At 40.8% G+C, this 24,047-nt stretch overlaps 1 protein-coding gene across 2 annotated transcripts in view; it reads left to right on the forward strand.

Annotated features, from left to right (window-relative positions):
• Window positions 1–3,163: 3,163 nt before the first annotated feature.
• GPM6B (glycoprotein M6B) overlaps window positions 3,164–24,047 on the forward strand; it is a 141,567-nt gene continuing 120,683 nt past the window's right edge. The window contains exon 1 of one of the 2 annotated variants that reach the window (XM_075914569.1): window positions 3,164–3,345. In XM_075914569.1, the coding sequence (XP_075770684.1) occupies window positions 3,342–3,345 (4 nt within the window). In that variant the 5' untranslated portion in view covers window positions 3,164–3,341. The remainder of the gene's footprint in view (window positions 3,346–24,047) is intronic. The other variant, XM_075914596.1, reaches the window with a different exon arrangement.

A 24,047-nucleotide genomic window follows, 5' to 3' on the forward strand; every position in this document is an offset into this window, starting at 1 on the left:
CACAAGAGTAGTAGGTCCAAAGTTTTTATTGGAGATGACAGACCCATTTTGAGAAAGCAAAAACATCAGCTTATTTTTGATCCAACGGATCGGCATTATGTTTTTAAAATTCAAACAAAATATTCCCTCAATGCTGCAATTCAATCGGATCTCTCAGATGCATAAATACAAGCACATATATAAATGTCTGCAGGATTGTGAGGTCTAAAACTATAAAAGGTGAATTCATTTTCCTAGAAGAATTTTCAGATTAATCGCCAGCTATTGAATTGGGCCCCAGAAATGACTTAGGTGACCGAATTCCTATCATTTCCATGTGTGAATTGCTCTGGAGCTGAGACAGTACTGAATATACTGAGGCAGGAGACAAGCACTCAGGTGCTTATAGTTTGGCAGCAGGGTGCGTACCAAGAGTAAAAACTTAGGTACCAAGTGAATTTAGGTGGCTCCAGGGTTTGGTAGCAGCTGGGTTTTGTGGATCACACTGGTCCCTGAAAACAGGAAGTAGGTGCTTGCATACCTTTGTGGATCCCATTGATTATCTTACAGTGCAATCCATAAAAGCAAGTAAACTGAAAGTTAAAGTGACCAGTTTGTCCTTATTTTACTCTGCCCGGCACAAAAGGGTTACAACTCAAAAACAGACTTCATTCAGTATTAAGGAATAAAGATTTTCATAGCTTCCCAAAAATCAGTTCCTTTGGAAGGCAGACAGTTGCAACTTGAAATTCAAATGTAAAATTTCATTTTGGACTTCTCATTTTTGTCTATATTGAACCGGGGGGGGAGTCTATTTTGCCTGTGGTGCAATGCCCTAGAATGGGCCATTCTTACCCCGTAATATGTAGGTACTGAAGCACTATGTATTTTGTGTATGGCCCATGCTACTTGAAGCTCTGACAATATCTAAGTACACAAGGGATTTATTTGTGCAGTTACTAGAGAGGGGGAAGCCATTTGAAAGTCTCAGACCTACCAAGTTTCACTGCTCTGTTTCCTTTTTCAACATTGTCTTCCAAGTGTTAGGAAATTGTCCTTAAATATGATTTTAAAAAAATGATTTACTGAAAGCAAAAGCATGCAAGTGACTGCGGATGGAGCATAATTTTGTTTGAACAGAGATAAGCATGTGTTACTTTTTCAAAATATTTGTTAAACCTTGAGTTTCAAAGCCATTTTATAAATGTGTATTTAGGTACATAAATGCCACCCCAACACTGTAGTATCTAAGCACAACATTAATAAATTTAGCATCTCAGAATTACTGTGAGGAAGATAAGGATATTTTTGCCATATTACATATGAGGAACTAAAACACTGAAAAGGTGATATTTAAAAAATGCTAAGCACCCATCAACTCCCGTTTATTTGGAATCAGGCCAGCAATTTAGGTGCTTAACTTTAGGCACAAATTTTTTAAAATCTTGGCATGAGAAAGCAAGGCCAATATGTATATATTTTTAAAGTGCCCTAATTTTAGGGCCTTAATTTTTAGTACACAATTTGAAACATGATAGGCCTGATTCTAAGGCCAGTGCCGTAACTAGGTATTTTTGCACCCAGGCCAAAATATTAATTATGTGACCCCTTTGCTTAGGTTAGCACGTGTCATGCTCTTTACTTTTGCAGCTTATTGTTTTTACTTATTGCATCTTTATGCCCCTTATTATGGTGCACCATGGGGTGAGGGCCTCCTAGTCCTGCCCTTGTTACAGCCCTGTCTAAGGGTACTTACAACTCCAAATGAAGACAGTGGAAGCCATAAATATTTAGCCTCCTCCAAAATTAGGCTCATGGTGTCTCAAATTTAAGGACTTACGGACTCTATTAGATTTATTATGGCCCAAGGTCTTGCAGGAAATATGTGGCAGGGCCAAGAACTGAATCCAGAGCACATCAGTTCTAGTCCAGGGGCTGAACTGGAATAATAGCCTTCCCAGAACACTGAGGAAACTTTTATATAAATATGATCTTTTAGCAGGATTGCTTAAAATGGATTATTTTAAAGCACTTTAAAAAAAAAGCTTTCACTCTTCCTATAGTGGGCTTTGCTGTGTGTTCTTGAGTAAAATCTTTTAATTCTCTCATCCTTCCTGGAAATCTCGTTCATAAAAGGCTGAATCCTACTCTTGTTAAAATGAATGGGAACTTTACAGTGGGAACAGGATGGGGACCTTAAACTAAGAGGCTACGTCTACACTGGCAGCTTCTTGCACAAGAACAGCCGTTCTTCTGCAAAAACTTGCCGGCTGTCTACACTGCACGAGTGTTCTTCCAGAAGTAAATTTATAGTATAGCGTTGTAAAACAGGGCTTCTTCTGGAAGAGTTATTCCTCTCCCCATGAGGAATAAGCCCTCTTGCACAAGAGCTCTTCCAGAAGAGGCCAGTGTAGACAGGCAACATGAATTTCTTGTGCAAGAAGCCCCTATGGTTAAAATGGCCATCAGAGCTTTCTTGCGCAAGAGGATGTCTACACTGCCATGGATGCTCTTGTGCCAAAGCACATCTCTTGCGCAAAAGCACATGGCAGTATAGACGCTCTCTTGTGGAAGAGTTTTTGCACAAGAAGCTGCCGGTGTAGACGTAGCCAGACAGTTTGGCAGCCTCTAAGCTCAGCATAGCGCAGAGGGAGGGAAATAACATGTCTATGTAATGTATGGAACAAGGCAAACTGAAGGACAAATGGAGGAGAGGAAACAGTGTGGGGCCAAGGTGCTCCCAGGCAGGGCTTCCCTTACCCCAGTGCTGGGAGAGGTTTGAGAGCCTGGACAGCTAGGTAGATTACATGTAAGGCACAGAGAGGATTTGGGAAGGGGGGGGGTAGAGTGTAGAGGGCAGGAAAATTAGATGTGTTTCACTCCCCAGCATGCCTGCCGTTATTTGAACTTAATGATGGGGCAAAAAGAAAGAGGGGGGGGGCACTGTTAACACAGCAGGGAGCTGGAGCGGGGGGGGGGGGCTTGCCCCAGAGGGACACAGGTCAGAAAAGGACAGTTATCCTACATTACATGAAACTGCCCCCTAACACCAGCCTGCTCTGGGGGCGCTGCGGCCCCTCTCCCCCCCGTGCCTGTGTGAGCTGGGGTGGAGGCTGCCTCCCGCCCCCTCCTGCCTCCCCAGTCCCGGCAGGCGGCTGCTGTCCCCGCCCCCTCCTGCCCGGCACAGCCGCAGGCGAGCGGAGCCGGCCAGTGTGCGAGCAGCTGCAGCCGCTGCCCCGCGTGCGCCCCGAGCTCGCCGCCCGCAGCCGCGCCGCCCGGGGAAGCCGGGCAGAGGGCACGAGAAGGCCGCCGCTGAGCAGCCCGCGACCCGCACCGGAGGCAGCGAGGGAGGAGCCCGAGCCATGGGTAAGCGAGCTGCGGGTCTCCGCTCCCCCCCCCCCCCCCGCCCTGAACTTTGCAGCCAAACTTTGCGTGGGCTTCTCGGGATGCTCCGCGAGGAGATGCGGGGGGCTCAGGTGTGTGTGTGCGCGCGCGTGCAAGGATTGGGCATCGCGTGTGCGTGTCAGGAGTGTGTGAGGGGGAAGCGCCAGTCAGCCGTGAGCCTCAGCTATGCCTGGGGGAGCGTGCAAGGGACCCGGGACCCCAGCCCCCTTCCCTACGGAAGGCAGGAGCAGGTGTGCGCCCTACACTTCGGCTAGACAGGCTGCTGCTGCCTCTCCTAGGAGACTTCCTGCGCGGTGCGCCCTGCTTAACATGATGCTCATCATATCCTAATGGGGAAAGAGTCTGGAGAGCCATAGCAAGGGAAAGGGCGGGGGTGCAGTTTGGCTAAACTGAGGGTGGGAGGGTATGGGCACACTGCAAACCCATATGCATCAATAATTGCCTTTAAGTTTAATTCCCCGGCTTTGAGTTCAGAACCTCTCGCTAGGACACTTCAACAGTAACCCCACACACCCCTTCTGAGTGTCTGCATTCGCTTATCCATCCCAGTCTAATATCTCTTTACCTCTTTCCATTGGCAGCTTATTGGCAGGATTTGGGGGCTGGGAGGTAGAGAGAGGCACTGGGAGGGAGCTGGTAAATCACTTCAGCCTGTTGAATTCCCTGATGAACCAAGACAATGCTAGCCAAGGACGGTGATCTTTTTCTTTTCAGACTGATTTCCCTACCAAGCAGAATTAAGTATTCATGCTTGGCTATAAGTCATCTGCCCTGTCTTGCTGCTCATTCTGATTTGTATGACTTAAAGCTCGCTTCATTAAACAGTCACTGGGTCTGCTGCTTTGAAAGTAATGGATCTGCTGGGAGCCCATGAAGAAAAATTGAGTTTGGTATATGGCGGAACAAATATTGAATGCACACAATCTCTCTTTTCTTTTTTTCCACACTTTGAAAGTATTTTAGTGTGCGGATAAAAATACAAGCATTTTAGGTATAAATGTTACTGTGTTCTGAGTGTAGCTGATATAGTTAACAGAAAATTGAGATGTCTTTGCTAATCAACTACAGCTGTGGAGGGTTATTTTTAATTTTTTTTTTTTTTTACTTAAAAGTTTCTTGGATGAGAGTGTATGAATTAGGTATGGTATAAGTTCTTTCTGTCATGATTAGGCCCTTTGAAACACTGCAGTCAGCAAAATCTCTTAACATGTGGTTATCAGGCAAACTATTTAATGCAGGGGTGGGGAACATAAGGCCCCGGGAAGCTGGATGTTGCCCCTGGCTTGCCTAGATCTGGCCCCCAAGACTAGCCCCCCCCCAGCATTGGGGAGCCTGCTCCAGCCACTTCATCATCTTCCTGTAAGGTGGAGCACACAAAATCTACTAGCCTGGGCTCTCCCAAGCTCTGGTGTGTGAGAAGAATGTGAGGAGTGTCTTTCTCCTTCTCATTCAGGGGTCACATCATTGAAGGTTTTTTTGTTTTTTGTTTGCTTCTCACTTTTGTGTGGCCCCGGATTGATTTTTCTGAGAGTTAGCAGCCCTGACCCAAAAATGACTCCTAGCCCCTGATCTAAAGTATATGGGCATCAACAAAAAGTATTTAGATTTACGGTATTTGAATGACTATTAATGTAAGTAATGCACATCTAGAGGGAGTATATTTTCCTTTACTACAGGCTGGTAATGTAATCGCCATCTGCACAGAAGCTGTAGTTAAACATACCTCTACAATGAGGAGTGATAGCAAAGGAAGCAGTTTTCTATTTGGCCTTAACTTTGAAATTCATTGTGCTCTTATTTTTTCTGTAGCTCTCTCACCGTAAGTACTGAACTATTAATTGTGTGCAAAGCTCTATTAGAATCCCAGTGGGATTGTGTGTGTATTTTTGTGTGTTTCGGTGCTTAAAGTTTTAGTTATGAATTTCCTCTTCCTTTTACAAGAATCTCAAACATTAATTCAGCTACAAATATACAGTTTGTGTAGGCAGAAAGAGGAAGGCATCTGAGGGTGGGTAAGGTTTTGGGTCTTTGTGCTTATAAAGTTCCATGTGTACTGGTTGTGCTATAAACAATAACTGTATTTTACCATAAGGAAAAATCTTTTAGGTTTTCAAGACAATGTGTTGAAACAGTTTAAAATCTTATAAGCAGGGTTCAAAACTGGCTTCCAGCTTCTGACATGCATATATATTTTCTGAATTAATGTGAGCAAGAGTGGAGCCTATTATACAGAGTCGTCATCATATGGATTGGACATTCAGTTGTCAACACATTTTGCATTCACATTCTTTATAACAGGCTTTTTAGTATACAAGGTTTAAATCTCCATTTCAGCCAATGAAACAAAGTAAATCAAACAGCAGTGAATGTTATGAAGTTTGAAGTTACTGATGGACAAATATGTCTGTGGTTTTTGTTTCTAAATAAATTGAATTAGTCAGTCATCTAACACTAGCATCATATCATTGTATGGAAGTTGTCACTGCTGGAACTGTACTGTTCTTTAATATCCCTGTCTTAATGTGCACATACTGATGCTGGCAGCATCTCTGGTTTTAATTAAAATGTGGAACAGAATTACTCAAAGCCAAAAAGGAAAACTGAAATTTCTGTGGTTGTATATTGTTAAATTAAATGACATCAACTAATTTTTCAACTTCTATGTATTTTTAATTTGTTTACATTTGACTAATGAAGACCAGTCTCCTGAAATGTTATGGTGCTTTTACTGATGTTTTTAATCAGTTTTAGTTATTCTTGAAGATCCTCTAACATTGGTTCCCTTTGCATTCACAACTTTTAAAGTCGCAACAGACAAACCCCATTATGGCTTGTCTTGTGTAATACTCTAACGTCCAATTAGATATTTTCCTTCATATTTGTCCTTCTCTGTTTGGGAAACTTTTTTGTTCTGTTTTAAATTGAGGCTGTTGTTCAATAGGTTCAATTTGTGAAGGCCCTCATACTGAAACATTTTGTGCTTCAGCATCATGGATTAATGTCAGCATATTTTTGAATAGTATCTGGCAGTTTGGTGCCACAGAGCTAGCTGAGGGAGCTAAAGAATGAGAGAGGGGGGAAAAACAGCATCTCTCTCCTAAATTAGAAAATAGAGACGTTTACTCATCAGATTAATAAAATTCAAGCCCACCACAAATGTAGAGAGAAATACTTACATTTAAATAAAATTGATAGTTTCTTCCGTCTTCTGTAAACCTGAAATTATCGTAAACCAAACTGAAACAAACATGGCAAATGTATTTCCAATATCTAAAGTATTGATGATCGGTATTCTTGGCATATATTTGAGTTTTTGTTATTTGTATTGTAGAATTATGAGTTTTTTCATTAACTAAAGCTACAAAGGTTGGAAACTCAGGAACTATTATAGATGTTGATGTATAGTTCATTTTGCAACAATGTCATTTAAACCATGTTCAGTATTTATCCTTTAAAATGTTCAGATTTAATTTTGTCAACAAAAGTTTAAAATAAATATCTGCACAGCAGTAATATGAAAGATATCAGTTAAAATGTTGAGAGAAGGATCCATAAAGCAGACAATTGGGAAAAGGCAGTGCACTAGCAAAAATGAGACAATTCCTGACCATCCTTCTAAGCAATTGCGACTATTTATGCTCCATTTTCAGTATTTTTAAGATTTGTGCTCTAACATAATTACATATAACATTTAACTAATTTGGTAGTTATGGGAGGGGAAATGGGATTTAAACACAATTTGACAAGGAATACTTCAAGGAGGAGTTATGCAGAACTTATCTTGGTTAGCTAGTACTATGTTGCTTTGTGAATAAAATATTTTGTTCATGCTGTTGCATAACCGGTGCCTCGGCATCATGTGGGCTATGGCTAATATGACTACCTCTCAGATCATGCCTAAGATTAACCAGGTTTGGTTTCAAATTCATCACTGTAATTTTAAAACTAATACAGCATACTCAGTGATCAAGCTGCAAAAATTCTTGTGATTTTAATTAGGCCCATTAAAATAGTCCTTACTTAAGCAAATCTCAAATGAAACACTGGGGTCTCCTAACCCTGATTTTTCAGAGTTGCCAAGAATTCACAACTCTCACGGACTTCGCTGGGTTTCTGGAGTACTCAGCACTTCTGAAAATCAGACCCATTGTTTTAATCAAAATTTACATTTTCATTATAGTCTTTGGGCTGTCTGAAATGCACAGCTAGTGTATTGTGCATTTTATGAGGGAGGAATAATACATTTCTGTACATTGGGTTCAAAACTTTTTATCTTATAAATTGACAAAATTAAAATTTGAAAACAAAAAGAAAAAATACTGAAATTGAACAAAAACATCCCAAAAGCCCTGCATAAATGTATACTAAGCTGGAAATGGACAATATCGTATTTCTTGGGGACAGAATGTTTATATTCTTTTAAACTCCTCTCTGCTCCAAGTACTAAAAGCGATGTACATATGTAGGCTTGGAAGTATTGGATGTTTATCAGTAAATGTCTGTGAACTTTGGTTTCACCATATACACACTGATGGAAAAATATGATGATAATTAAAATTCATAGTTAAAGTAAGAATAATGCTGCCTGAAAACTTATAAGAGTTTGATATTAAGGATATTTTGTATATGTTGACATGTCAATGTCGACATGTTGTTTTAAAGATTATTCGGTGGTTAACTTTTGAACATCAAAATCTGTTCTCATTAAATCATTGTTTGAACTCCTCCCATAATTTCCCATAACTGTGAACATTTAAATCAATACAAAGAAAAATGCTTAAAAATAAACCAATATCTGAAATTATTTTTAAAAAATCACTCTGCCAAATCTCTCTCTCTCTCTCTCTCTTTTTTGAGAAACAGCTTTGGATTGAAGATGAAGGGTGAGATGAGAGAAAGAGAGAGGTATGGCAGAACAGGCTTGTTAAAGAGAAGACTATAGAGTACAAAAATGAAGAATGGCATCATGGTCTTGTTTCCTGAGAAGAGAAATACACTATTCAAAGTATGGAAGAACAACAGTCTCCAGTAGACAGTAATTTCAACTTTCAGATCAACTCTAAAGACTCATTACACGTACATAAATTCAAGTATTCTCTGAATACAGTTATATACAGAGTTCTTCATCACAGCCATCTCCTGCTTGAGACTGAAGTGGAAAAGGATAAACAGATGTGTTTGATTTTGTTATTTCTGTGGTTGGCTCAAATACTGTTTAAACTCTACTTTCTTCTAAGTAGCTGCAGGCAAATCTTGAAAGAGAAGCAGCCTGCTTGCTTCCTATTCAACTGTACGTTTTGTCTAGCAGGATTTAAAACCTTTTTGTGTGACAGAGTAATTGTAAAATCGTCTTAGTATTAGTCATGAAGACAGTTGGATTTCTGTTGAAGGTTTTCATGGTCCATTCCATTAAAATATTGAGAGAGATTTTGAACATAGAGGCTAACGTTTTAAGAAATTTGATATTTAATTTATATCTAATCTTAGGAAAGGTCCTAAATCCTAAAACTTTGTACCACCTTCTCTGCTCCAAATCCACTGCACTTAATTTGACTATAAAAGTACTTTATTTCTTATTGTAATCTTTCCATGGAGTGCATGAGAATGGGGTGAACAAGAGGATGCACTCCTCACCCTTTTCATCATCCTACATTGTTGTGATGTTTTTACCAAGTGTACAGATTCTCTCTGTGTAATTTAGGAAATGTGCTTCTCTACATGTGAATGATGATGCCTTTGGGTTCTGCAGTTTGATATTTACCAGTCTTTATTAAAAGGATAGAATCATGTTGTATTATGTAGTCTGAAGAGGCAAGCTATGGTAACTTTGATCATCTGTTTTCTAATATGGTTCTAATTAGGTATAAGAATTTACTCAGACATTTTAAACTTGGATGTCATTTTAATGCACTGAAGAGAGAGTGTTTCAGCAGCTAAACTTACTTTTCTCTAGTCAGATGTTTTTAATGTTTCTACAAAGCACATTTAGACATTACTAGCACGAATACAATAGGATAACTTCAAACATTAGTCTCTTTCTCTCTCACTTAAGTTATTGAAAGTCATCTTCCAAAGAAATCTGATATGAAATTTGTTAAAAGGGTGTGAACAATTTTTTTTAAATGTGTGCTTCATTATTAAGTTACCTTAAAACAGTCATTATGACTTAAAAAAAAAAAAAAGCTATTTTGAAGCAGGACCCAGACATAGTGACCTGTTTGGTCTGTTCTGTTTAGTTCACACTCAGACATAGTGACCTGTTTGGTCTGTTCTGTTTAGTTCACATAACCATGTTCATACACACTTTCATATGTTCACTTAGCATACATCTACACTGTGTTTTAAAACCTACCGCACTGAAGCTCATAGAACAGGTCATTATAATTTATTCTCTAGATGGGGCATCAGTAGAGCCCTATGTGGATTGTATGCATTGATCAGCATTTCGCCTTTGTCAGTGGTATTTAAAGTAAATCTATTAGGCCACATTACCATATGTGTAAGCTGATTGTCTTCAGTAAAGTTGCTTCTGCTTATGTCAACAGGTAATCTGTTACATTTTGTTAATATAATTTATTATTAATCTTCCAGTTTCATGTTGTTAAGTATCAGCACTACATTTGTTAATGTATTTCTTACTTTCCATCTAAATAGAAGGGTTTCCCATCCATTTTTGCCTTGCCCTGCTCCCTCTTCTTAATTGTGTATGCCTTTAATGCCTCCCACCTTGTGATCCTCTCCTACACATCAACAATCTTTGCCCATTCAGTTTACCCCTCAGCCTAGAATAAATTCCTTCATTGCTTTAGGTGAGGTTTGGTGGCATTCCTTCTGCCCTTAGTGTAACACACTTGATTAGTCTCTTGGGGTAGTAATATTCTTGCCTAACTTCAGGATTTTCTTAACTTGCTTAACTTAAGTTTTTGTGGATCACTTGGGCTTATCTCCAGAATCTTCAAACTTTGTGGGTGCCAGAGTGGTAAGCACTGCAAGTGATATATATGCTGCTTAAGTTAATTCGATCATTGTTTCATCTGGAGATGAAAAGGAAGGAAAAGTATAATTGTCACAAATCCCCCTGCCTTTCCCCTCTTTCTCCTCACTTCTGCCATTCCCCGATGAGCAAAATCAAATAGAAAAACAAATGCAACTTAACAAAAATAATAGTAAAATCCCATTGATAAGGTAAAGAAGAGTAGCTCAGAATAGTAATATGAAAAAAAGTTGGTAAAAGCACTGCTGGTGTGTAGAGCAGTTTGCTTTAAGGGTCCCATTCAGAGCTTGATCCTGCCAGAGCATGCGGTGTCTTGCAATTATGATTCTCTTTTCTTGGATCATTGCCAGGATGCTCAGAACCTTTCAGGATTAAGCCCACAGAGTAAGAATCAAATGTTCCATTCCACTGCATTATAAAGTGATACGAGGGGGAGAATGAGTTTAAAAGAGTAGGTCTGGGTCTGAAGCTCACTATATAAATAAAATGGTGAAAATCAGTTCAGTTTTATAAAGAGCCACTGACTCATAGCTAGGGACATATTCAAAGAGTGTTGCTGTTTGTTTGTTTATTTTATTAAACTAACAACTAGAGATCTAACTAAACACTAAGCACTGTATGAACTCCCAGGAAGATGTAGTCTCTGCCCTGGAAAGTTTATAGATTAAATACACAGAACAGACAAGAAGTGGGAGGGGAAACAGACATATGAAGAGATGAAGTTTGTGGGCTAAAATCACATGGCAGGTGAGGGTGGTAGAGCCAGAAATTGTACCCGTGTCTTCCTACGTGATCAGAGATTAGAGGGCCATATCTAGTGTGTCAAGTCGATGATACTCCTTAATGTGTATCTGTGGCAGGCAAGATGTGGCTCTGGGGCCGGATCCAGACCACCTAACACTTTGATTTGGCCTGCGGACTACGGCTGGCTGCTTTCTGTTGATATCCTGCTGCCCATGCCACCGAATTTCCAGGTGTTGACTCAGGCAGCAGGATCCTATTTGAATGGCTCCCAGCTACTGGTAGGAGCACTACCCCGGCAGGACCTGCAGCCGTGAGCCCTTTAAATAGCATTGCCAGGCAACGTGGTAGTGGTGGGGCCAGGAAGCATGAGCCCTTTGCTGTCTGTTTAATTCAAAGACTCTCTTCCCAGACAACTCTGAGGAGAGACTCGTCCACAGTCCCACACCGTTTGCCTCAGGCCCTGCCTCTACTGTGGGTGGAGCTAGCCCCTGACCACATACCAAAATTCATTGTGGCCCACCTGCGAAAATTATTGCCCACCCTTGATCTAAGCTGGGATAGTCAATAGATTTTCTAATGTACTGTAGTCTATAAGTAGGACTTGTAATTATATAGATCTTAACCAGTAATTGTGTCAGAAGTAGCAGTTTTAAGTCCAGATTGTTTTATGATGACTACTGTTTCCTTTAATCCTTACTCTTTTATTTTTTTTTCTTTGCCCATTTTTGCTCCTCCAGTTATATTCTTCTGCGTTACTCCATGTCAGTTTCACAAGGGGCTTGGGTGCACAGGCATACAGGAAAAATGACAGCCTCAGAGATGTTTACTAATGATGCAGAATGATATGAACATGAGGAAGTTTGGGCTTCATTTCTTGAACTATCTGACGTGTACTACAAAATAGTTTCAAACTTCATAGCTATTCAGAAGCTGTCAAATGGTATGTTGCTATTGTCACATGATGTCCTTTGCCATTCATCACTTTTTCATCTCATTTTTTGCTTATGATTTTTAAAATTGATTTTAATTACTTCACTGAGGAACTACAAATATAAAAGCAATTTTTTTTAATTACTCAAAGGAATGCTAGCAACTTCAAAGAAGGTGAAATGTTGATGTAATCTAGGACCTGATCTTTTAACAGGATCTACTAAAAAGGAGTCTAGCACTCACACAGCATCCCATTGAAGTCACTGTGATTCTGAGCTAGTGCGGGATTAATGCTCCCTCTATGTGGAATACTCTTTTTTGCTTTAAAATCCAGGTATTTTTGGGGGAAAACATTGTTGAATCTTTATATGTAACATTGTACATGTAGAATAAGACTGTTGTAATACTATTACAACACAGTGGCAATAGTATTAATGCTTTGGTGAATACCTGGGAACAGATCTCATTTACACTGTCAGCCTCCTGGAAACTAACCTGGATAAGAACAGCTAAATCTACCTCTTGCTCTCCAAACAGCTACTAGGTACTAACACAGAAATGTGTTTAATTTAAACAATATGTGTATGTAAGGAAACACTGGGACTATAGTGGAGGGAAAGCTTATTTTTAATATTTACCATCTAAAATACATTATAAATCAAAGTAACTGGCATTTGTAGTAATTTTCCTACTTCAATATTGGCCATCTCTTTTTAATGACATTTTAATAACTTCTGCTTATGCTGCAATAAACCCAAGAAAAATTGCTCTTTTCTCTCATTCCTCTCCCCTTCGATGCTGCTTAGTGTATTTACCCCTTTAAGCTCCATTCCATTTTTCTTGCTCCCTCCAGTTAGTGTGGGCTTCTAAATTTGTCTTCTATAGATACTGCTCTCATTTTGTTTTTCTTTGTCCTCACCCTCAGCAATCTTTTCTTATTTCTTCCTTTCTGGATCAAATACACCCCTGTTTCACACCTTATGCATCTGTAGTGAGAGGCCAGTAGTGTGACTTGGAGCAAAACAAACAGATATGACCCAATGTTGATACAGTCCCATGTTTTTTCTGTTCTTTTTCCCCCCCTTCCCAAACCCATAGAGATTTCATCTCTCCTTCCTTCTTTGGACCACTCCATGTCAGGGGCTGGACCCCACACTTGAGTTTTTCTTCTTGCTTTGGGCCAAAGACACAACATTTTTTTTATACACCACATTGCTGCTCAATAAATTTGCTCGTAAAAGCTGGGAGCAGACATAACTTCAGGTCTGATGCCATTTAACTGACATGAGCGTGCTGAAAGTTGCAAATGTATGTATAAATATACCTCTCCAAAGACTATTCTGGTATATTATCAGCTCATATATTTCAGGAGAATATTTTTTTTCCTTTTTAGATAAAGGAGGTTTCATATGAGAAATATGGGAGAAACAAGTTTTAAAAACGTGAGGAAGAGGGTTATCTGAAAATGGGAGGAATTCTTGAAGATAAATTAAGGACTTGCCTTTATCGGGTTTGGTGGCAGTTGGGAAGCACAGAACATGAGTATAAATGTTATTATCAAGGGCAACATTTTTCCTTTTTTCATGTTCTGAAATGTTTCCACAGTGAATGGAAACTGCCTTGTTTCATGCATACTTAAGCTCTTCGTTAAGTATTGTGGCTATTCCTTGTTGATGCCTGCAGTAACATAAGCTTATTTTAAGGCAAAGCTAAGATGACAAGCACATTTTGAAGTTCATCTATCCTTTTAGAAAGAAGTCTCAAAACGTATTAGTAGTACATCTATTCAGTTTATTTCACAGAGCTGTAAATGGTTCCATCACAGAACTCCTATTGTTATAGAGTTGACTGTCTTTTTGAAAACATATTTTTGTAGGAAGACAAGGAGGTGGGAGAATATTTCATTTTTTGTAGGTTTTTTTTGTTCTTAACAAGGGGCTGGTTTTCTGGGCCTGTAGCATTCCTCTTTCTCAACATAATACGGAGCTTAGGGATTCAAAAATGGCATCATGCCAACATAACTTCTCTTCTACTATAGTATCTTTAAAAATATCTATTGATACTTAATCCTTCATTTTTATACAGGTACATGGGAAGTTGAGAAAAGGGGGAAATGTGCAATTGTGTGCTTGTAGGAGTAACAAGTGCCATGCTACATACATGCTCTGAACCATAGACTAGTTTGACGAGGACATTACAAGATGGGTAGGTATTGCAAAATGATTTAATTGAATTTAACTTTATCATTGACTTATGCAAACAAGAGGTTGGATTTTTTTTAAGTGCACTTTAAATGTAGGTGGTTTGATCTGTATGTACAGGTTGTACCTCCCTTAACCAGGACTCCCTGGTCTGGCAGCTGGGCCACAGAGCCCAGGAACAGGGAGGTCTAGCAGCGGGATAGGAGCGCCTTAAGCGGCACCAGCAACTGAGCCAGGAGCCCAGGGATGGGGGAGAGGGCGGAGGGAATGGGCAGAACGTCAAGGAGTTCTGATCCCAGGAGCAGCCGTGCAGCTCCAGCCCCAGCACTGTTCTGGCTCCAGCAGCCAGGGAGTTCCAGCCCCAACCCTAGCGACAGCCAGGGAGAGCTGGCCCCTGCCACAGAGCCCCAGCCCTGGGCCTCCGCCCCGGCCCTGGCTGCACATCTCTGACCTCAGCCACAGAGCCAGGTGGCTGTGAAGCTCTGCCCCAACTGTGGAGCTCTGGACATGGTGCTCTGGCCCTGGCAGCTCCGGGGCCAGCGGCGTCTAGAGAGCCCCAGGGAGCTGGGGCAGCAACGGAGACAGGCTGGTGCCCTAACCTGATGGCAGTATGGGCCAGGAGGGGAGAGACCTCTCTGGTCTGGAAAATCTCCTTGTTCGGGACCAGTCAGGTCCAACCTGTATTATGACAGAGACACTTGCAAGGCAGATATTGCATAAGTTTTTGGATTTTTCATTCTTTGGACTCTCTCCTCCCCCATGCTTTTTAATGTGGAATAGCAAGATGAGCTATAGACTTCTTATCTAAATTTAGACTCTGCTTACTTGTATTTGGGGAGCTAAAAGGGCTGATAGTCACAATGGGCAGCTACTTTCCCCCCAACACCGTGAAATTCTGTAGGATTTAATCTGCGCATTGCTCTTATTTAGTACTGATGTACAAGTGGTAGCCTGTTTCATTTCATGATATCTTGTATACGAGCAACATGTTGGTGGCACAAAGCTGTCTGTCCCTCTTTCATCCAGTGTTAACATGGCTGTCTCCCAGCCACCTCAGTGCAGGAAGGAGATTTGAAGGAGATCTGGTTGAAGCTGAGACCAGGAAAGACCATAGTAATGACTTTTGGTAGGTAGAAACTCTGAGGGATTGGCTTCAATTGAAGGCATTTTGGAACCTCTCTAAGAAGGCATTTGCCCATTAATAGTGTGCCACCATGGGTGTCCTGCTAGACTCCGTTACTGACCATGAACACTCAGTGATAGTCAGCAGGAGTGCCGCATTCTGATCCAGCTGCCCCTCAGACAAGGATCTGGCTGCATACTTTCATATTCTTCAGGTTGGGTCATTGCAGTTCTCTGTACTTGGTTCACATACAAGTTCACAATGGAGCTGTAGCTAGTGCTTAGTGCAGCACACAGCCTTTCAAGGTGATCTGAAAAGCAGGGCCTCTACAGCCCTTAGTGGCTCTCTGTTCTCTAAGGCTGTGTCCAGATTCAGGGTTTTTTTTCGAAAAAAGTAGCCTTTTTTCGAAAAAAATTCTCCTGCGTCTAGACTGCAGCCGCATTGTTTCGAAATTAAATCGAAAACGCGGCTTTTCTTTCAACGGTGGTAAACCTCATTTCACGAGGAAGAACGCCTTTTTTTGAAAGTGTTCTTTTGAAAAAAGGCGTTCTTGAATGCCAGCAGGGCTTTTTAGACTAACTCGCTGCTTTCTTTCAAAAAAGCGGCTTGCTTTTTCGAAAGTACTGCTTGCAGTCTAGACGCTCTTTTTCGAAAGAGGCTTTTTCGTAAGATACTTTCGAAAAAGCCTCTTTTGAAAGAGGCTTGCAGTCTAGACCTAGCCTAATAGAGCCACCTCATGGTTCTGTTAGAGCAGCGTTTCTCGAAGTGGTCTGCAAACCCACTCTGAGAGACCTGTTAACTGGCTGCTCCCATTTGTTTAGTTATCGGCTCGGTGGCCATAGAGTTTCGCAGCTCCCATTGCATGCAGTTCACCTTTTGCAGCCAAGGGGAGCTGTAGAAGCAGAGTGGACCGAGCTGCTGCTGCTTCCCGCGGCGCCCTTTGAAGGCAAACAGCAGCCAATGGGAGCTGCGAGGCTCCATGGCTGCGAAGCTGGTTAATAAACTAATGCGAGTGGCCAGGTAGCAGCTTTCTCAGAGTGGGTCTCCGGACCACTTTAAGAAACACTTTGTTAGAGATACCCAGGTATCATAGTTAGACGGATCCATACTCTTGGAATAACACCAAGGCCTTGATAATCATCAAGTACATTGCGACTAATAGAAAGCTGGTACCAAGAGAGCAAAAGACCCCAAGTTCTCTCCAAAAGAACATAGGGACCTTTGCTACAAGACTGAGTACTTCACTGAAGCCTTCCCCAGTGAACTTGAAAAAGAAAGAAGATAAAGTTGGTAGGATATTCGTTAGTATCAGATGACTAAATCAAAGAAGAGTGAAGAAACAACTACGCTTTTGACATCGAGGAGAGAAGGCAAAACCAACTCTTCACCTATGCTTATACTTCCAGATATGTATCTCAGAAGTCCTCCAGAAATGATCTTATGTATTGTCTGAAATTATTCATGAAATGTGATTAATGTGGTCCACCACATCACTGTGTCCCAGTCAAATGTAGCAAAAAAAATGCTAAGAGTTTGAAGTCAACTGCAAGCCTTGGAGAAGCATGTGTCTCAAACTGAAGGGGGTTTGTTTTATTCAAATATGTTTAACTATTAAGCTCAGTAACAAGAAAAAAACAACTTTGTGCTCTCAAGTTGAAGATTGTAGCTGAATCTTACTTGGATACTTCATCCCGAAGAACAGTAGCAAATAGCCTATTCAATTTATACCTGTTTAATGAATGAAGAATTCAGATGTGCAGTGTTCACCTAGTTGACAAGTACTACATTGTGACATGTTATTCTTCACTTCCTGCCCCCCCAACACTGTTGTGCATTTTTTCTGTGAAAAGTTGCAAGTCGTTAACTCCAGAGAAGGCTCTATATTGCTTTAATAATCCAACAAAATCCCCTACCTCAGCCTCTTAGTAAAGTTTCAAATGTTCTATGACATCTGTTTGAAGAAATGTAAATATAAGACTATTATTATAGAGATGGGATGAATTCCTTAGTGCTGTTAATTGAACATAATGTGGACCGCAATACAAGTTAAAGCTATTCCATTATTTAGAAACCGTTCAGGTACAGCAGTCATGATGAAATTTCAGATGCAAATATGATGGTTGCATGTTTTCAGACAACTGGAAAGCAGTCATGTGGGAAAGAGAGAGGTGTTCTAAATATGCTTACAAATGTCTCTTGTTACTGTATATTTGTTGCAAAAGTCTCATGGTAATGGCATTTATTGGAATTTAACTTTTTAAGAAGATATTTTTTTGCAGATCCGGTCTTTTGTCTCTTTAATCATTTCAATCATTACTGAGTAGTGGGAAATTTCATTGATTATTTTTCATTACTTATGTTTAGCCACTTACTAGAATAAATTCAATGAGCAGTTCATAAATGGTCGGTCTGTAATTGATACATTGACCTGCTGATATCTTTTTACTACATAACTCTTTGTTGCTTTTAACTTTTGTGTTCGCATTCATTATGCGTGGTGTAATTGCATCTATATTAGGGAGATTTTCATAGTCATTGAATGAGCCACTGAGGGAGATCAGTTTAATACAGAGTTCTCTATAGTTTGCTAGAGTACTTGATTAAATTTCTGCCAGCTCTCTAGTGGTCTGGAAATTGAAGTAAATCATGTAGTCAGAAAAACAAATGAAGAGAGCATTTTTATTTGATTTAATGGATGATCAATTCTTATGTTGGTTTTAAAATCAATGACTTTGATCCAGCAACTTGAGATGCACAGATTGGCATACTTTTAACTTCAGTGGTATGCTGTGCAGGTACTAGCGTCTTCACACCTATACCAAGTTTCTGTATTGGGCCATGGGCTGAAACTTTCCAATTAGGATGCCTACATAAAGGACCTAAATAAGAGTGTCTTCCCCATCCCTCCCATTGTGAGTTGCTGATGGTCAACAACTCTGATTTCATTATGATTTAAATATTGATAATAACTATATAATGTGCCCAGATACTATTTATGAAGGATATAGAATAAACTACAAAGTAACCCTTTTGCCAATTTCAAATGTTGCAAAAATGAGAGGACAAAACCTTCTTTTCTGTTCATGAGCTCATGTTTACATTTTTGAAACTTTAGATCTCAGATATTGTGAGATGCAGAGTCCAGTTCTTCCATCTGTGAATAGACTGAAAAGGAATTTTTTGTTATTACTTTAAACTATAGCAGTGTTAGAGTTGCCATCTTTCTAATTGCTGGCAACCAGATCCCCCCAAAGTCACATCCCCTCGTCCAGCTCTCCCCTTGGCCATGCCTGGCCCCTATCACAAGCTCCTCTTTCTCCCCCATGGCTTGCTGGATCATCTCAAGGAGCCTCCCTGAAGGCAGGAGATGGCCCTGACTACGCAGGGGCTCCTCACGATAATCGGACTTTGGATTCATGTCCCATAATGGCATCACCAACAAGCTTTACTGATGCCACACCCATTACAGAACCATGCTGGAGACTTGCTGGTCTTCTGGGGTCAGCTAAAGCTGTACTTGCTCTACAGAAATGTGTAGCTTCATATACCTTCTAAATTAGGTACTATTCCATAGGATGTTACACAAACCAGACTTTTCGAAGCAGCTGGGTTTTGGAAAAAAGACAGATACATGATGAAAACCCTGCCAAAGTGTAAATAGCAATGCCCTAACTCAAAGCAGGCTCTTCTGAAGGCATACAGGTTAATTTTAATTACTCTGCAGTTCTCTCTTAGCTTGAGCTAAGAGTTTGATTGTGAAGTGCGGATTTACATCAGAGGCACAGCAGTCATTCAGGAGGCAGGAGGCCATTTCTTATCCTAACAATAATATGACCTCAGATTAATTGGTATATAGTACTGATAGCTGTGCATGTCCTTAAATTATCTCCAGTTAGTACATTACTGGTTTCACATTAAAAGGCATCCTAGCTCATAGGGGAAAAACAAAACTTGTTGGCATTGCTGCAATTTTTCCATGAGGGAACAATTGCCATTATAAACACTGAAAAATGCCAACGTTCCTGAATGCAAACTTACGCCATATGTGCAAAAGGTAAGCCCGAGGCATGATTTCATGAAAAGTTGATGGTAAACCACTGAGTTAATTTTGAGATGTGCCATGCAGAGAGACTAGCTGTAATTTAAAAGGTCAAAAAGATATTTTAGGTATTAAATTGCAAATTGGGTTATGGGAGTTTGATGTGATTATGTGGGATTAAACTACTAAGCATAATGGGTCTAGGCAAGAGGGACTATTTGGTCTGAACCAGCATAAAATCTACAGATGTTTCCGGTCTCTGAGATATCTTTGTCCATGAATTTAAAAAGTGCTTTGATTACCTCTAAAGCAGGGGTGGGGAACCTTTTTTGAGTCGGGCCACTGACCCGCAGAAAAATCAGTCAGAGGCTGTACACAAGTGAGAAGCAAACAAAAAAAAACAACCCCCCATCCTCTCACCAGCATGGGCTCCCCAATGCTTTGTTTAGTTTGGAAAAAAGAAGATTAACGGGGGACATGATAGCGGTTTTCAAATATCTAAAAGGGTGTCACAAGGAGGAAGGAGAAAATTTGTTCCTCTTGGCTTCTGAGGACAGGACAAGGAGTAATGGGCTTAAAGTGCAACAAGGGAGGTTTAGATTGGACATTAGGAAAAAATTCCTAACTGTCAGGGTGGTCAAATATTGGAATAAATTGCCAAGGGAGGTGGTGGAATCTCCCTCTCTGGAGATATTTAAGAACAGGTTAGATAGACATCTGTCAGGGATGGTGTAGACGGAGCTTGGTCCTGCCTTGAGGGCGGGGGGCTGGACTCGATGACCTCTCGAGGTCCCTTCCAGTCCTATAATTCTATGATTCTATAATGCCTGGGGGAACCCCAAGCCTCAGGCCAGATCCAGGCAAGCTGAGGGTGGCCCCATGGTCTTAGCTTCCCCACCCCTGCTATAAAGCCAGATGCCACCTTGGCATGTAATCTTGTTTTCAGAAGAAAACCTTGTCAATAACTTGTACTAGCACAATATTTGTGTTTGTTTGCAATGATGTACCTGTGTATGAGAAAGTATTTCCATTCAAATATGTGCCTGGTTGTTTATAGCTCCGCTATCCCTAAGGACATTGAAAAATTGTAAAAACCATGAGTTTGAAGACTAATCTTCATGCCTTTCTTCATAGATTAATAGATTTCAAGGCCAGAAGGGTCTTCTCTGACCTCCTGTATAACAGGCCATAGAGTCTTCTCCAAAATAATTTCTAGATCATATCTTTTTAAGAAAACATCCCATCTTGATTTAAAAATAGTCACTGAAGGCACTTTGTGCCATTCTGAATAAGAATGTGTGAGACACACGCTTCTGGGGGAAAAATACAGCTTTACCTGATTCCTGAAGGCCATAAAGGACATGTGTACACAGCAGGGCAAAAGTCAAATTAAGCTATGCAATTTCAGCTTCGTCAGTTGCATGGCTGAAGTCAAAATAACTTACTTCAGCTTTTGGAGCTGTCTACACAGCAGGAACTCAAAGGAAGAACACTCTTCCTTCAACTGCTCTTACTCCTCATAAAATGAGGGTTACAGGAGTCAGAGTAAGAAGTCCTCCACCTCCACATTATTTCGAAATAATGGCTTGCTGTGTAGACGCACATTTTGTTATTTTGAAATCATTTCAGTTATTCCGAAATAATGCTGCTGTGTAGATGTGCTCAAAGTGACAAGCATACTACCCCAAAGAAGTTATTGCAGGGCCAACTCTCTTGTTCTGAAAGTGCAGAGTGCCTTTGTCACTCTGCTTCTGTCCATCCCATAAGAAATAAGGAGGTCATCTAGGGGCGGCTCTAGACTAGCTGCCAGCAACTGGCACCCTAGGTGAACCATGCAATCGGCGCCCCCACCTCCAAACCCCTCAACGATATTGCGCCACTAACTTGGCCCCATTTTACTTGGCGCCCTAGGCATCTGCCTAGTTCGCCTATATGGACGGGCCGCCCCTGGTCATCTGCCAAGAAGGGCTGAACTCCTTCTGCACTTAGAAGCTTCATCCACGGTATCATTTACAAAGGTGTCTGCGTAGAGTACAGCTTTCTTGATAGGTCATCCTCAAGGAGAGAAAGGTGGTTTCTGAGATAAGCTGAGGCAAAGCTTCTTAAAGGCGTTGATAATTAAGATAAGAAATTCAAAGAGATTATCAGGCAGGCCTGCCGATAGAGGCAGGCAGGGGCAGAGAGACAGTTGCCTGGTGATATAAAAGGCACTGGGGCAGCAGCTGGTGCTGCAGTAGCAGCTAGAGCTCCAGGCCCTTTAAAAGGTCGCTGATGTGCAGGGTGGCGCTGAAGGGCTGGCAGAGAGGAGGCTAACCTCTGCCCAGCCCCTTCAACCTGATGTCCCACCCCTGCTGAGAGCACTTAGCCGCCCTTCCCCCCACACCTTGTCCAGGGACTCATCAATTCTCTTGGCCTCCCTGGATTCAGGCCAGAATCAGGCGGTAGAATTTGTGGTATCACTTATCAATACTGATACCAGAATTTGTGGTACCACTTATCAATGCTGAGCAAAGCACACTATGTTTGTAGTCTTTGGGCTTGACTTTTGCAGAGGTCACATCTATGTCAGACAGGAAAAAGTCGAACCTCCTGGTCCACTAAAGCATGATACAATACATTTCTGTCTACTGATGCCTTTTAAATACCCATAAGCAGAATCCTAGAGGTACTTAAGACTGCACACCATGTTTTACTGTGAATTCAGAGTTAGCTACATTTGTGATGTCAGCATCTCAGCCTGGCAATGAAGAGAAGTTACTAAAAATAAATACGGGAAGTATGGGAATTTCCCCTTTTCCATCCACTGCCTATCCAAAACCAAAGAGCAATATCCCATCAATGGTAATTATGTCTCTAAATACAAGAAAGTTTACAGGTGAAGTTTTTAGGAGTCTGCAAGGCAGCACAATTGAATGGCTAGGATAGTGAAATGTGACCTGAGTGAATTATTGCATAGCTAGACAATAGCTTCCATGCAAAGGAAACTGCGTTACATGCATGTTCCTATAAATAAAGTCTGGAGGAAAACATATATAAGATTAAGTACAAAGCAGCTGCAAATCATTGTTCTTTGTGTGCTTAATCCCCAGCCTGCTCATTCACCCAATCTCCCGGCCAGACCCCCTTATCCCCAGCCTGTTCCTGCACCCAACTTCCTGAGCAGATCTTCCAGCGAGACCCCAATCCCCATCCCCATCCTGCACCCATTTTGTCATTATTGGTGGTTGGCTGGTGGCCCACGGAAAGGCTTGTGTTGAGTAAGGTGGGCAGTGGGCCAAAAAGTTTCAGAATCACTGATCTAGGGGAAAACTTCATAAACAGCAGAAACTTTCCATAAAGTGACATGTAATATTTTGTAAAAAAAAGTGAAAGAGCAAATATATGAAATCAAATTAAAAATATTTTATTTTATTTTTCACTACTCTGCAAATAACCTTAATATGCATTTCTCCAAACAGTTGCCTTGAAATATTCAAGGTAATATGTCAGAGGCTCAAATATAATAGTAATAAACTAAACTCTTCAGAGGGTAGGGTTTCTTTGTGTTTAGAGAGCACAATGGAATGGCTCTAGAGTTACTATCTAGCAGCCTGAAATGGCACCTGGGTACAGAATCCAAAAATTGGACTGTCTTGGTAAGGTGACAACTCTAGTTGGCATATAGCATGGTGTGAAATCTGTGGAAAGTCTGTGGAGTAGGGGAGCCAAAAACTGAGAGGTAAGTTGTCCCATAAATGTACTGAGTGCTCCTCTAACATGATTATTTGAGGCATTAGCTTGACAAATAAGTATATTAACTACCTATTTGTGAGCCCTATGGAGAGTATGCTCTTCAAATAACGCTGCCCTTTTACTCTGTTCCATCAAAGTGGCATTTAAAAAGCAGTAGTGGAAGGTTTAATAAAAAGCTACTGTACAATAATGTGGCACAAGGGTATTGTGTATTGGCGTTCTAATGTCAAACTATTGTCCAGTCTCGACTTGTGATATCATGAGAATTCTTGAATGGCTATGTCCTTATACTGCATGGTTTCATGTCTAATACAAAGGAAATGTGTGTTCATTTTTGATTGAAACTGTTAAAAATGTACAGAATTGCAACTTATTTTTAAATTTAACTATTGGAGTAGTAACCACTAAATAATCATCTCTTCCCCCTCTTCCTATTCATTCTGTGCAAATACAGTTCCATTCAGAAGTGGTTATCTTTATTAATTAATGTCCTGAGATTACAGTGTCAAAAATACGAGCTAAATTGTACATTGTTCAAGTTGTACGTGTACATTTGTCTTGTATTTAAAGATATCTAGTGCTCTTTGAGTGCTACTGAAATAGTGTTTTAAATGCTTCATCTAAGCACTTAGGCTATGTCTGCACTACAGCCTGTATAGGCAAAACTTACATCGTTCAGAGGTGTGAATATTCTGTCCCCTGAACAAGGTAAGTAACACTTGCATAAATATTCATGTGCACAGCAATGTGTCTGTGGGTGAGGTGGTTTTATTATGCTTAGGAGTCTGCATTGAGTATTGGTACACCCGTGCCTCTGCAGTGCTAGACATGGCCTTAAGCCACATGGGTTTCTAAGCTTTCTTCTCAGTCCTGTATTGTGATCTCTGTAGTTGACTTGTC

The sequence above is a fragment of the Pelodiscus sinensis genome, chromosome 1 (assembly GCF_049634645.1).
Source record: "Pelodiscus sinensis isolate JC-2024 chromosome 1, ASM4963464v1, whole genome shotgun sequence".
Taxonomy (NCBI): Eukaryota; Metazoa; Chordata; order Testudines; family Trionychidae; genus Pelodiscus; species Pelodiscus sinensis.